General features: G+C 37.9%; 1 protein-coding gene across 3 annotated transcripts in view; it reads left to right on the top strand.

Moving 5' to 3' along the window:
- Positions 1–12,272, top strand: part of LOC132828819 (tyrosine-protein kinase ZAP-70) — a 102,089-nt gene extending 89,817 nt beyond the window's left edge. For all 3 annotated transcript variants that reach the window (XM_060845965.1, XM_060845966.1, XM_060845964.1), the window contains exons 10-13: positions 853–1,045; positions 2,269–2,409; positions 4,472–4,584; positions 12,060–12,272. In XM_060845965.1, coding sequence (XP_060701948.1) covers positions 853–1,045; positions 2,269–2,409; positions 4,472–4,584; positions 12,060–12,159 — 547 coding nt within the window. In that variant the 3' untranslated portion in view covers positions 12,160–12,272. The remainder of the gene's footprint in view (positions 1–852; positions 1,046–2,268; positions 2,410–4,471; positions 4,585–12,059) is intronic.
- Positions 12,273–15,809: the final 3,537 nt, after the last annotated feature.

The following is a 15,809-nucleotide window of genomic DNA, read 5'->3' as shown; positions in this document are numbered from 1 at the left end:
TGAACACTCGGAGCTTTTGCAGTTTTCAAAACAAAAATAATAAAAGCAGCCATTTATAATCAGTCTCAATCTTGTCTGAAACACTAGAATTAATTGGCCAATATCCTCCAGTACCAGCGAATGACTAGATATTTTGGAAAGGCCCTTTTTTGAGTAGCATTTGTGTCTAACGTCAAATTTCGAAGTATGTTTGTCACTGATCAGTAAATCAACTTTCGAATTATGTTGTAAAACTTACAAATGAGTCAGTTTCAGTGGTTTACTGAAAATTAAACCACAAATGATCTGAATAGCTGGTTTGCCCTTTTGTTTAATCAGTTTAATGCATCTAATCTTTATGACACTGTCAACCTGTTTGTCTACCCTTAAGTTTCAAGCTAGATCAAATCATTTTTGGGCTGCCAATATCTTATTGGTATTCCTGCTTTATTGATTTTCAATTATTACAACATCTCCATATTGTTTTTACTGTGTTCCTGTAATAATGTTGCACTTTAAAGTATAAATTTTTAATGTTAGCCTGGCCTATTATTTGCTACATAATGACACATACTAACATTATCTGTAGCTTAGAAACACAGAAAAGTTAAAATAATTACTGGGGTGAGTTCTGTTATGGTGAGTCCTGCAAATGTTCTAGATCAAAGTCAAACTGTCTATGACTTTTCATGGTTTTACAGTGAATGTTTGATTTTGTATATAGTCCATTCTCAATATCTTACAACTTGAAAAATACAATTGTGAATTAAATATTGTTTCCTCAAAGGTAACTTTCAAATACTTGCCAATGGCAGAAAATATTTCTAGCAGATTATTTAAAAAGAAACCTTTCCTCATCTATTTTTTCATTAGAGAAAAGATCAACATAGACAATGTTGTCGAATTACTCCATCAAGTGTCAATAGGAATGAAGTATCTGGAGGAAAATCATTTTGTGCACAGGGATCTTGCTGCCAGAAATGTCCTGCTGGTCAATCAACATTATGCCAAGATTAGTGATTTTGGATTGTCCAAAGCAATAGGTGCTGATGACAGCTACTACAAGGTAAACCTCGTGATAATCCAGTCAAAGTAATCACTGAGTGTCTAGGGCTGAATAACTAGACATTATTTTGTGGAATGTAGTTCTGGAAACTTCACTAGGTGCAATGCAGAGATCCCTTCATTCTTGTCAGTGTGTATTCAGAAAATATTATGAATCCAAAGGTATGAATATTTACAAAATAAAATGGCTAATTCTGTGGTTATTGTATCCTGTTGTCTGAGGATAAACTGATCCGTTTGCCCATATGTCACAGAGGTTTCTTCTTCAATGTCCAGTCTGCTGAAGGTAAAGACCATTGAGACCATGAAAAAGCTTTTCTAACAATACTCTTGGCCCCTGTCTTGGAACTTTTCAGATGTTTAGATTGGATAGATCCTTGGACAGTGGTTGGCTAAATGATGATTTGTTCATTTGTTAATATGGTACTTATTATTCAAACATGATCGTATACAACAATTGTCCTCATGTGCCATAAGCATAGATCCACACAAACTGGGATCACTGGATTGTAAAGGAAATGAGAGCCTGGCCAATTTGCGCCTTCTAATATGACAAGCAACTTGCATGCATATAATGTTTTTAATACGGAATAAGTTCACTTGCAGAGGAAGAATAGATGTTTACCCTTTACAGGGCCCCAGATCCCACTTAACCACCCTATAACTCTGAGGTTGCACCCTCAGCTTTAGCTGCTGCATGTAACGGCACTGCTGAGGCTGTTCTCCTTCCGGTTGTCTGCAGGGTCCTTCCTGATTCCAGTCTTGACCTGCACAAAAAGTCAACTATTCGGGTAAAATGCAGCCCTTTTTTTTCCATCTGATGGCCATTCATCAGATTTTTGTCATATTAACGCAATTATGTTCTTCAAAGACACTGCTGGACATACTGAGTGTATCTGAATTGTTTTGCATTTGTTACAAATTTTCAGAATCACTGATATTTTGCATGTGGATGAAAGGGAAACATATTGGGAAATTAAGTATCATCTCAATATCATTTACTGAGCAGCAAAATGGGCAAAAGGAAGTTCAGATGGGCGAATCAATAAATATCACATTCAATTTCACCTATTTGTTCAGTATCATGTCACCTTGATTAAAACTGGCACTATTCTGTCACACATAATTCATGAACTCCCAAAATACTGAAATCACACTGTCTCACAAAGGAATCACTTGGGAAATAACTTTTGAATTAGACTTTTTACATTTGCTTCGTCCTAGGCTCGAACTGCTGGGAAATGGCCAGTCAAGTGGTATGCGCCAGAGTGTATAAATTTCCGAAAATTTTCGAGCAAAGCTGATGTCTGGAGCTTTGGTATTACTATGTGGGAAGCATTGACTTATGGACAAAAACCATATAAGGTAAATCCTGTTTGTGTGGTCTTGTGAGTGAAATTTGTTTCACCTCAGATCATGCTCAATGCAGTTGAATTCTTTTCCAATGGAACAACTTTCAATTTGCACAAACAGTTATATTTATCTAAATGACTGACTAGAAAGTAATTATCTAAATGTAATTCTGGGATGAAAAAAATCTATTCAGATCTCAAAGCATAGGTCTTTGTGCACATGGTCAGATCATTTCAAGCTCTTTCAAGTGACTGTAACTATTTATGTACTAATTTTTGTTAAATTTATCTTGTTACTGTTTTTAAAGCAAATATTCATTTAGCTTTCTTTCCGTTGCCACCATGTCACAACCACGCTCACCCTGACCTTATATCTTTCAGTTCCATTAATTTATGAGTATTATTTACAAAATTCTTAAAGGAACAGACAGAGCAGATGCAGGGTGGTAACCTTATTTATAGCAGCTATCAGATTTTTTAATTTAAGCCAAAGAACAATAAAGCTGAGAAAAGATCATCGAACCCGTCAATGCTCATGCAATCCGTTAGATACAGGGTTCAATCACTCACATCATCTTCAGCAGCCATATGGAGGCTGAGCAAAATGAAATGGAGGCCAATGTTAGAAAATAAAACTACTGAAAAATTTCCCCTAACTCCTTAAGACAATCTCCAGGCAAGTTGATGCATTCCTAAGCATTGTATCTTCCTTCCTTCAGGACTGAAAAGACCATTTCTATGCATCAAGTGACAATCTTCCTCCTTCATTTTATTTTCACGAAGAGCGAAAAGTTGAATAGGAATACGAGTGAGCCATTCAAGACTGTTGCACCTTCTCTGTCATTTAGTACAATCATGGCTGACCCAACAGTTCAATATCTTTTACCCACACTATCGCGATATATTTTCAAGATATTGATAAAATTTTATCAACCTCTACTTTTAAAATATTCAAAGTCTGAGCTCCTACAACTCTCTGGGGTACAGAATCCAAAGGTTCATCACTCTCTGAGTAAAAACATTCCTCCTCATCTCCATCCTAAATGGAATCCTCTTATTTTTAAATTATGTCCCCAGCTCTAAGTTCTCAAACAGGGAAACTACACTCCCTGCATCTGCTCTGTCTGTTCCTTTAAGAATTTTGTAGATTTCAATGAAGCCACCTCTTTGATGCTCTAGAGAACACAAGCTTTCTTCATCAGCCTGTATTGCCATCCCAAGTCTGGTGAACTTTTGTTGCACTCTCTCTTTGGCAATAATGTCTTTGCTGAACTAAGGAAAACAAAACTGCACAAGGTCTACATTTTGTGTAGTCTAACCAGGCTCCTATACAACTTAGAGGAGAAAGTGAGGACTGCAGATGCTGGAGATCAGAGCTGAAAATGTGTTGCTGGAAAAGCGCAGCAGGTCAGGCAGCATCCAAGGAACAGGAGATTTGACGTTTTGGGCATAAGCCCTTCCTGAAGAAGGGCTTATGCCCAAAACATTGAATCTCCTGTTCCTTGGATGCTGCCTGACTTGCTGTGCTTTTCCAGCAACACATTTTCAGCTCCTATACAACTTAGGAAAGACTTCACTACTTCTGAAAAGAAATCCTCCTTGCAATCAAAGCTAACATTCCATAATATTCTAACATACCTAACAGCTAGCTGCATCTTTATTTTAGCCTTCAGTGTCCTATTGACAAGGGCACCCAAGTATCTTGATACATCTAACACTTTCTAATTCCTCACCATGATGTGGAGATGCCGGTGTTGGACTGGGTTGGACAAAGTTAAAAATCACACAACACCACACTATTGTCCAACAGGTTTATATGGAAGTACACGCCTTTGGAGCACTGCTCCTTCATCAGGTAGATAGTGGAGTAGGATCATAAGACACAGAATTTATAGCAAAAGATCAATATCATACACTGATGCGATATAGTAAACAAACCTAGATTGCTGTTAGGTGGAAACCCATTGCTGAAAAATATTTAGAATGTACTGTAAAAGTCCTAGTTATAATTTAATCAGGTTTTCAATTTTTAAGTAATTTCTACAGGCAGTAAATCTGAATTTTTTTTTTTGCAGAAAATGAAAGGCCCAGAAGTTGTTAGTTTTATTGAGCAAGGAGGCCGATTGGACCGTCCTCCTGACTGCCCAGATGAAATGCATCAATTGATGCAGAAGTGTTGGACTTACAAGTAAGTTTGAATCGATTTCTAGATTTTCATCTTCAGATTAATAAGTGAATGATAACTGTATGAATCGCTCAGAACAGGTATTCAGTCATTAATCATCAAGGACAATTTAGATAGGATAGAGTTACACTAATTATATTTTATGAGGAAGGAGTTCTGGTGCATATATGTTTGTTTTCTATTTTTCATTAATGCAACGTGGAGATCACTGACTTAATGTAAACATGTTATATTATCAACTTCCTCAGCTGGCCATTCTGTTTCTGATCTGATGCAGGTCCTTATGCAGGCAAGACTTGCTGAATGGCCTGATGTCCCAAGCAAGGCAGTTCCTTCTCTATCTTTCTTACAAACTGCAGCAGTCCAGATACTGTGGACACTCCAAATTCTTTTTCTATCGAAATTCAGAAAATAAATATCGGAATATGTGAGATAGAACGCTAGCTGCTTGTTATCTGCAACACTGCCTCTTTACGCATTTCGCAGAATTGTAACAATATAACAGAATGTAATCTTGATTTTACTGGCCACAGGTATCAGCAATAAATCTCTTTTGTGATAAGTATGAGACTCAGAAGTTGCAAATTGCACAACAAAGCCATCATCTTCTGTTCATCTACAAATAAAATCAATGCTGCACTACTTGTAGTAATACAAGTGTTCAGAGATTCCAATTTTTTGACTGAATTAAGCAGAATCTGGAGCCGAAAGAACTATGCTGTTGGACGACAATTGAGGCAAAGTCATGAAACCCAATGTTATCAATGTCTCTTAGACTTTGAACTCATCCATAATCATGACAGAAAATGAGAAGGTTAGACAGAAAAGGCTATTCAATCAATCTTATATGAGTCGCTATATCGTCTTGATCGTGCACAGGTCTTGACTTAGCTTGTTTTCAAAAACATTTACATTCCTATAAAAGTAATTATTTCTATGCAGATTACAGTTACACATTTTTCATGTTTCACATCCAAATGAGGTGTTAGAAAATGTGTGACAGTGGAGTATGTTGGTGTGGAATGTGCCTTATCTCTAATATGTGGCTAAATGCATACATGCATTCAAGAATCGCATGGCAGTGCTGTTCTTGACTATATGCGTCTCTTGATAATTATTTTTAGAAGTGGTTTTGTGGCAGCAGAGATGCTAAGCTTGTAATATTTTAAGAGGTCTTTACAAATGGTTTTCAATAAAGTATGTTAAACTCTATGTCAAAAGTTGTAACATGCGATAATTTGCTCGATTATCAAATATTCTTATATTTAACTAAATACAGTCCAAAATGACAGCCAATGTGGAAATTAATTTCTCAATAGGTCTATTGCACTTGGCACAAACATCTGTTCTAGCTAAAACAGGAAACTGCTCAATCTTTAATAACTGGATTAACTTAACTACTTTGACTATTCACACCAATCAAAGAAGCAAGGAAAATATAAGCTGAAAAATCCTAAGTATATTCCTTTAAACTATCCAGATGTTAGGATTCCATTGGTAAATGTGCTCTATTTTTCTTGAATTATTAATAATCAATGGCTTCATTTTATTCATTTCAAGTCATTGATACGTTCCATGCAATTATTTTCTTTATAATTTTACACATCATATTATGTAATGCTAAAGGAATGTTAGATAGGAATGATCCCAGTTATTTCTTACGAAGTGGAGGTGCTGTTATTGGACTGGTGTGGACAAAATTTTCTTCTTGGAGATCCTCTCAACTTTGAGCCAGCAGTATGTGGTGTCAATGGTAGCCATAATGTGGAGGTGCCATGTTGGACTGAGGTGAACAAATTCTCAAGAATGTAGAGGGGATTTGGCTTGCTAGATATTAGCATGTGGTTTAAAATAGAGCTGGTAGAACAAGTTAAATTCTCAGTCAAGCAAGGATCAACTTTGAGGCTGCCTCTTTGCCTTATCCCTTGAGTGGGAAGTAATGGCAAGCCACCATTAGAGAACAGTTGAGAAAACAGCTCAGGATAAACAACAGCAGATAACAGTCAAGGATCTGTCTTCAGGCAGGGAATTATAAAGATTCACTATTTGGAGGCCAAGTGTTTCTTCTCATGGTGAGGGAAAATAATAGAATTTGAGTTACCCTGGAGTTGTTCAACATGCCTATGGCACCATTGGTAAGCTACAACAGGAGGTCTACAGCTCTATTTACGTTCGGCTATGAATGGAAAAAGAAATCATATATAATTGCCCAGTTGCTGAGCTGTGTCCTATTTCTAATCTAATGCTAAGGGCCAGAATTCATTGTAAAATTGTGTCTGCAGGTATATGTGATAGAGTGAAGCCCTGAATATTCAGAGATTGTATTGCTCAGGAAAGCCAGAGAAGCCTGGAAGTAGTATATGTTTTTGGTAAAGAGTGCTGGCCTTACCCAAGTGAAATAGCTTTTTAACAAATTCTTTGCTCAAAGCAGCTGCATTAAGAATGTTTAATCAGGATGACTGTAAGGCAATTTGATTGAATTTTATTTTACTTTTGTATTCATATTTGACATTTTTTTCTCTTTATAGTAGTTTCATTCAAATTGTCATTCTCAGCTTCTCTCTACATATTGGCTACTTCCTGTTACAATCAAAAATGAATCAAACAAAGTGTAAGGCTAAAATTCTGAACATGCTTTAAAAAAAGAACATTGTGCATTTATATAGTGCTTTTCACAAACATTGGCCATCTCAAAACTTTTAACTTTTAATTTTTTGAGGTTGCGTAGGAAATGCAATGCTGAAGAATACAGACCAGTGAGAGTACACAAGAAAACACTTTAGGAAAGACCACACTTATCTGTACCCATCTTCGCAACCTTTCCTTCACCGCAGAGTGATGCCATCTTCCACAAGCTGACTTGAATGTTCATTGTCTACGTAGCAGTCAAAATGCTTTCATTCCCACGCTATTCGAAAGCTAATGCATAGTGGCTCAGTGGTTAGCACTGCTGCCTCACAGCACCAGGGTCCCAGAATCGATTCCAGCCTTGGGCGACTGTCTGTGTGGAGTTTGCACATTCTCCCTGTGTCTGCGCGGGTTTCCTCCAGGTGCTCCGGTTTCCTCCCACAGTCCAAAGATGTGCAAGTCAGGTGAATTGGCCATGCTAAATTGCCAATAGTGTTAGGTGCATTAGTCAGAGGGAAATGGGTCTGGGTGGGTTACTCTTCGGAGAGTTGGTGTGGACTTGCTGGGCCAAAGGGCCTGTTTCCGCACTGTAGGGAATCTAATCTAACAAAGAATAAGTGTTGGTTCGCTGACAAATGATTCTAATCTTTAAAATCATGGGTTGCTGTCTCTTCAAAAAACCTGTGAACATAACTTGGATAGGGTTTCCCTTCTTTGTAGAAGAATGGCAGTGCTTGAGCCTTCTATGCACCCCTCCAACCTAGTCACATTCTCCTGGGTCAGAGATTGCTAAACACAGAGGGCAAGACTTCTCAATGAGAAGTTGAAAGGAACATAAACAAATGATCAAGGTAGTTGTCCTGAACCTCTTTGAATGTGAGAGCTTCAGAGCAACATGTTATCTCTGATCATCCAGCTTGTTAAAAGTATACCTTTTACATGTCCACACTGCTATTTTTGGGCATCACAACAACTCTGTTGTGCTACTTTGCCACAATAAAAGGCTGTTTAGCAGAGGGGAATTGCGTGCAGTGGTTTGAACAGACTCTTCCTGAAACGCTACAGTTTGTGCCATGCATGCAACACTCAATGGCAATATGCAAAATAAATACATTTGGTTTAACTTTTCTCCTGTTGCCAAAACTAGGGAATAAATGTTAACTAATTTCACGGGAGACAATTTTTAATAATCATTATTTGGAGCAGACATTTGAAGGTAAACAGGGATTGACTGTAAGGATGTTTTGGAAGAATATCATCTAAAGCGTAGATTTTTAAAGTGGGGATCCAGATGGGATGGGGCAAGTTGTATTTAACCACTATTTAGTTTAGAGAAATTAGAGTTTGACAGTGACAATATTCTTTGAAAACATCTGTGAATTCTAGAAAGTCTACAGACAATACCAGGCTTTATATTTGAGGCTGATGGGCAGTATATGAGAGTGAAAGAAGCTATTGGCATCCTCTTTTCACAAAAATTGACGTTTAATTTTTCTTCTAGCAGTTAAAGCCTTGGTTGATGTCAACAACCAATAATTGTCCAATTTCCAGAATTATTAATACATTTCCTATTGAGATTGTCAAGAAAGATGGTCAAAGGAGCTTTTTTTAAAGGAGTTGGCATTTATGAAACAGAGCTTTAGTCTCTCTTCAAGTAAATTCTTGTTCAGAAAAATAAATTTTTCTGTCCAATTCAGATAGGTGATTGTTACTGAGATAAGGAGGAAGTTCTTCCCAATTAAGGTGGTGATGCTTTGGCATTTTCTACCCTGGAGTGTTGTGGATGTTCGATTATTGAGGTTATTCAAAACAAAGATGGACACATTTAAAGATTGATAAGCATACAAATTAGCAGCAGAATGGCCACTTAGGAATGAAGTGGGTTGGATTACTGTCACTCATTTAGACACAGGGTCATCTCTGCCTAAAAAAAAATTCAAATACCCCTGAATATACCATCTTCAGGCAGAAAGTTCAAAGTCAAACAACATCCTGAGAAAGAGAAAAAAACTCATTTTGTTCTTGAAACAGCAACTCCTGGACTTGGATTAACCTATGAAATTTTCAGGTCCACCTTGTCAAGAACATTCAGGGTCTTATAGATTTCATTCAAATCACCCCTTACTTTTCTAAACTCTAGTGGAAACAAACTCAGTCTGACCAATTCTTTCTCATAAGATAACCCTCTCATTCAGATATCAATCTAGTAAACCCTCCTTTGACCTGCTTCCGATAAATTTGCATCCTTAAATAAGGAGACCAAAACTGCAGACAGTATTCAAGATAGTAAAGCTATCAAGAGATATAGGGATAGTGATAAGGTCTGTGTGGAGTTTGCACATTCTCCTCGTGTTTGCGTGGGTTTCCTCCGGTTGCTCCGGTTTCCTCCCACCGTCCATAGAAGAGCAGGTTAGGTGAATTGACCATGCTAAATTGCCCATTGTGTTCAGAGATGTGTAGGTTAGGTGTATTAGTCAGGGGAAATGTAGTATAATAGGGTAGGGGAATGGGTCTGGGTGGACCTGTTGGGTAAAATGACCTGTTTCCACACTGTAGAGGTTCTATGATTCTATGAATGATCAGTCATGGTCTCATTGAGTGTTGGTGCAGACTTTAGGGAATGAGTACTATAGCTGCTATTTCCTATGTTTTCTAATCTCCTTGGGAAGGCTGTACCTCAGCACCCAATTCAGGAAATGTTTTCATATGATTGCCCCCACTGTAGCTTTTAGCTTTGAGGAAACAAAGTAGGACATAAGTTCTGTTTCTATACCTTGATGTGTCTGCACCTTGAGGCAACAGGAGAAGAGTCAAGATGAGCGGTGCTGGAAAAGCACAGCAGGTCAGGCAGCATCCGCTGAAGAGCTTTTGCCTGAAATGTCGATTTGCCTGCTCCTTGGATGCTGCCTGACCTGCTGTGCTTTTCCAGTACCACTCATCTTGACTCTCATCTCCAGCATCTGCAGTCCCCACTTCCGCAACAGGAGAAGGTACATTCTAATAATCTTTGTGACTCCCTGACTTGGGCTTCCCTCAAAATGATACTGTAGTACACTTAAGCCAGAAAACAAAACCCCTTGAAGTTTGGACAGCCCTTTCAGGACAGTCTACACTTCACAAGAAAAGCGCAGATCGTGACGAATTGGTTGTGCCACAGGGGCCTTCCTGATCTTTTTTTAATTCATTCTTTGGGAATTGTATTATTGGCTGAGCCAAAAACATTTATTATTCATCCCTAATTGTCCTCGAGGAGGTGGTGGAAAACTGCCTTATTGAATTGTTGCAATTCATTTGCTGTAGACAATGCTGTTACAGACAGAGTTCCAGGATTTTGACCCAGCAACACTGAAGGATTAGCAATATATTTCCAAGTGAAGATAGTGAGTGGCTTTGAGTTGCACTTGTAGATTGTGGTTTTCTAATGTATCGTTGCCCTTGTCCTTCTGAATGATTCTAGTTGTGTGTTTGGAAGGTGCTGCCTAAAGAGCCTTGGGGAAGTTTTGCAGTGCATCCTGTAAATGGTATACAATACTGATGCTGAGGATCAGTGATGGAGGGAGTGGGTGTTTGTGGATGTGATGCCAATAAAGAGGGTTTCTTTGTTCTGGATGGTGTCAAGCTTCTTAAATGTTGTTGGACCCCTACACTCATCTAGGCAAGTGAGAATATTCCTTCACTTTCCAGACTTGTGTGGATAGACTTTAGGGACTCAGGAGATAAGTTCCTTGCAGTGGAATTCCTAGCCTCCAACCAGCTGTTGTAACTACGGTATTTATATGGTCTAGTATGGTTCTGGTCAATGGTAACCTCCAAGATACTAATTGTTTGGAATTCAGCTGTCAATTCAGGAAATATTTTCATCTGATTGCCCCCCACTGTGGCTTTTAGCTTTAAAAAAAAATTAAGACATAAGATGGTAATTCCAATGACTGTCAAGAGGCAATGGTTAGATTCTTGTTGGATATGGTCAATGCTTGGCACTTCTGTGGTGTGAATGTTGTTTGCCACTTGTTAGTCAAAAACCAGATATTATCAGATCTTGATGCATTTGAACACAAACTATTTCAGAATCTGAGGCTGCAATAATCAGCAAACATCTCTACCTCTGACTTGATAAAGAAGTGAAAGACATTGATGAAGATGGTAGGGCTTAGGATACTACCCTGAGGAACTCCTCCTGAAATGTCTTGGAGCTAAGCATCCAACAACTACAATCACCTTCCTTTGTAACAGACCACAAGCCAATGAATTCATTAATGTGCTAATTTTAAAGTTGTGACTAGTAGACTCATCTGTGCCCCTTCTTGAACAACAAGTCTCCTTCCTCCCCTAACCAATGCTCGCACCCCTGAATCATCAAGTCAATAGATTGAGAATCGAGAATGTTGGCCCTGTCATCAATGGATTTCCGCTACTGCTACTTCCTCCTGAAATGCATATCATGAATTACTTAGTGGCTGAGTGACTGAATGAATCAATGAATGAGTAAAGGTGATGACGTTCCAGGATCACACAAAGAAAAACTGCTTCTGGGTAACTAATGGCTATGTAAGTGCTTAAAACACAATCTACATTGTGTGAGTTCCCAATGTTTTATCATATTCATTATGGACCCCACGAAAAACATTGAAAAAAATCACCTTTTGCTTGATGGAGGTCATTGGCTTCACATTTTCTCCTGCTCTTACGCTTCTATTGCTAGTCAGGTGTCAGTATGATTTTCTTAAGGTTGTGAAATTTCTGTTCCTAGCTATTGATTCCCAGCTTTGGAATATTGAATTTTCACATCAGAATATTTCATTGTAATTGCAAAATCAACAATTTATGTTCCATTATGTTTGCTTTTAAAGGTGTGAAGATCGACCTGGGTTTGAAGAAGTTGAGAGCACAATGCGTAATTACCACTATCAGATAACTCAGAAGGTATCAACAGATGACAAAGTTCAATAAAATACCCAGGATTATATTATATAAACATTGACATTTCCAATATGTTGCTGTTTCTGTTATCCTTGAGAGTTCTTGTAGGCAGTAGCTATGAAAGCTTCAAGTAACTATAAACCTGGATATTTAGCGTAACTTTTAGTTAATCATTTGATATAACTTCAAACAAATTGTTTTATTTTTTAAATAGTTGATCTACGTTTGTCCTTCTTAAAACTGAAATGATAAGCATCTACTAATGTGACATTTTTGATGTTCGCATTATTCAGGACATTTGTCTAATTGTTCCAAAGCAATGCTGCAAAATATAACATTTTAACCAGTTAAAATTATCATGTGTTGCATCGATAAACATATTTGCCAACCGTTGTATTATACTAATTTTAAAATCATGCAAGAGATCAAAACTTTCATTTTGCCCTGTCAATAAATAATTTGCATAATTTCTTATGGTGAAATATTCTGAACTTCTAAGATCAATGTTTTCACTCAGAATTAAAAATAAAGGAACGTTAAAATCATTGAAGAGAAAATGGTGAATTTGAACCTTGAAAGGAGTGTCCTCTCCAACTATTCTTGGCAGAAAGGGTAATGATATACTTTCGGCAATTTCTCATCTTGGAAAAGAAGTCTGTGAATAGCAAAGATAGACAGAATGTTATACAGTAAACAGGTGAAATGCCAACACCAGCATATTGGCTTCAACCAGACAGAAAACTGCCAACGAGGGCAGATTATTATGCACTCTTTCATGGCAGAAGGAAAGAATATTTCCAGGGATTCTGGTTCAACTTGTATTTCAACAGTCCCTCTTCCCAGCTGTTAACTGCAAAATGCTTCAGGTGAAGGCCAAGGAACTATTCTGTGTTATGACCAAGACAGGAAGAATGCACTGTCGCTAGTCCGACAAGTTCACGACTCTCAACATAAATTTGTTTGAACCAGATCCTGATATGGCTAGTTGTGCTCTTTTTCTGTATTAGAGAGAATATCTCTGCATTAAAAAAGATCCATTAACCAGGCATCTTTAATAAAAATAACATTGTTGATTAATTTTGAAATGAAACATGTTCTACAAAGATGCAGACTTGGTCAACATGCAAGTTGTAATAAGACAATATTAATGTTTACTTCTCTAACAACTCAACACATGCATAGAAATGCACACAGAGTTGGCAAAAAGGAAAAAAAGTTGATTTAAGACGACAGGAACAGAATAGTTGTTGAACTTATTCCATTATTTGATACGACTATAGTCATCAAACTATACTGACCAAACACATTGATGATTTTTACTCTCTGCTGATTCACTTTAAAATGAAGCACTTTCTCCAATCCATCTTAGTTCTTGAAGGTAAAGGATACATTCTGTGATTTTCAGATAGCTGTCAATCTGACATTCTGATGCAAATGACGGAAGTCACTGAATACGTGTTTGTCATTGAGGACTTTTGCAAACACAATCATTCAGGAAATATTAAAAAACTCTTTCAATGACTTTGCATGTGACAGTAGCTGGACCAGGGCTCCACAACACAGGACCCACAGCAAGAATGCATTTCCAGGAAAAATAAAGAGCTGAACTGCAATTTTTTTTCTTTAAGTGCTGATTTCTCAAACTATTCTGAACAATAACAATAGCAGAAGTTGGAACCCGATAGTAAACCCGGATAGATGGTCTCTAGTAAACAAACAGTTTGCATTAAATATTTGACTACAAGCAAGTGTCTTATTAAAAATAATTGAGTATCTTTCACTGATCTTTCAAAAAGTCCAAATATCCAAAGTTCTTTAAACTCAAATATTTGTGTATGTGAAGGCTAATGACACTTGAGTCAGCCAACAACCTTAACCAGAATTCAAGAGCCAAAGCTTCCTGCGAGTCTAAAGAAAATAAATAATCAATTCTTTAATGAAGTCTATTGATTGATTCATCCTTCAGGTACAGTTCCATCAATGCCACCATGATACTGATACTGCTAAGATTTCCAAACCAGTAGTTCTAATTGGCCAGTAGCTCTTGAGGATAGACAGAGTGGTCATTCTGGTGGCAATAAACTTATCGCCTGATCCTGATCAATTAGACCTACAGGTTGTTGTTTAGATTAGATTCCCTACAGTGTGGAAACAGGCCCTTCGGCCCAACCAGTCCACACCAATCCTCCAAACAGTTATCCACCCAGACCCATTTCCCTCTGACTAATGCACCTAACACTATGTTAAATTTAGCACGGCCAATTCACCTGGCCTGCACATCTTTGGGCTGTGGGAGGAAACTGGAGCATCCAGAGGAAACCCACGCAGACACGGGGAGAATGTGCAAACTTCACAGAGACAGTCACCCAAGGCTGGAATAAAACCTATGACCCTGGTGCTGTGAGGCAGCAGTGCTAACCACTGAGCCACTGTGTTCTGCTATATAGCATAACAGTTGTGTTCCCTCCGCAACCTTGCACTGTAGAAAACCACGCCATGGAAAACCGCGATAGAAAATCGTGCTGTAGACGATTGCTAATAGAAAATCACTATACCCGTTCAGTAGAAAGCTGGTGTTATCCAAACTATGCTCACAATTTGTCAATTGTGTTATAGTCATTTTGGCTAATGAAATCTGCGTTATAGCAGAGCGACCTGTAAGTCCTACTGACCGCTGAAATGGAGACCCAATACTTCAGCCAACTTTGGGCCCATCAGTAAAAGACCTACTATCAGAACTAAATTAATTATTAACGTCTCTTTTATTCACTATACCACCTATATATGTGGTTTGCTTGACATGGATTTTGACATATAGCTCTCTGGAAGAAGAAATTTAAAGTAGAATAAGGCATAGCAGTTCATCATAAAGATGATATTGTGGCGACAACAGTGAAGTTTCAGTGCTATTCATAATAGCGTGTGGAGAACACTTCCTTTCAATGCAGGTGTTGAAAGAACTGCACTATTGGAGATAGCACTGATCACTCAGAAGGCTATTCTTCTAAAAGTATAGGTGCTAGCTGAATAAAGAGAGATTTTAAATCAATCTAATTTCCTGGTTCTTTTGTGCCAAGTTGCACATAACCAAGCACTGGTGTGCTTCTCAATTTTTCACAGAAGTCCTGTAAGAAATATGGCACCACCTCATGGGCTGCTGTGGTTCAAGAAAGAGGCTCACCACCAATTTCTGAAGGGCAATTAAGTTCTGGCTGACCTTGTATTGCCCATGTCCTGTGGATGAATATATAAAAAAAGTTGCATTCTTCCAGACTCCTTGAACAAATATTGAATATCCATTGTGAACACCCATTGTGCTTTTGTACATACTCTAAACATGCTAAAACTGCAAGGAAGTGTTAACAGTGGATGTATGCTCCTCCTTTTTCAATGGATTAACAGCTTGAGATCAGCAATTTTCTTCTAAAAACTATCCATCCAATTTTTATCTTCCTTGTGGAATATTGTGGAGTATCACATAATGGAAGCATCAGTGCTCATGTCTGAACAATGAATATCACCATGTATGTTATTGTGATCAAAAACTTATCAAACTTCTTGTTCACTCACAAAGAAAGTCAGGCAAGGTTACAACAGAATATTCTGGAAACAGAATCACGAGCAGGAATTGTTAGGTCTGAGCCGATATTAAGGAATGGGGAATGACCGTAAAGCTTATC

The sequence above is a fragment of the Hemiscyllium ocellatum genome, chromosome 28, assembly GCF_020745735.1.
Source record: "Hemiscyllium ocellatum isolate sHemOce1 chromosome 28, sHemOce1.pat.X.cur, whole genome shotgun sequence".
Lineage (NCBI taxonomy): Eukaryota > Metazoa > Chordata > Chondrichthyes > Orectolobiformes > Hemiscylliidae > Hemiscyllium > Hemiscyllium ocellatum.
Note: the sequence above shows the minus strand (reverse complement) of the source record. Positions and strands in the feature narration are given on the sequence as shown.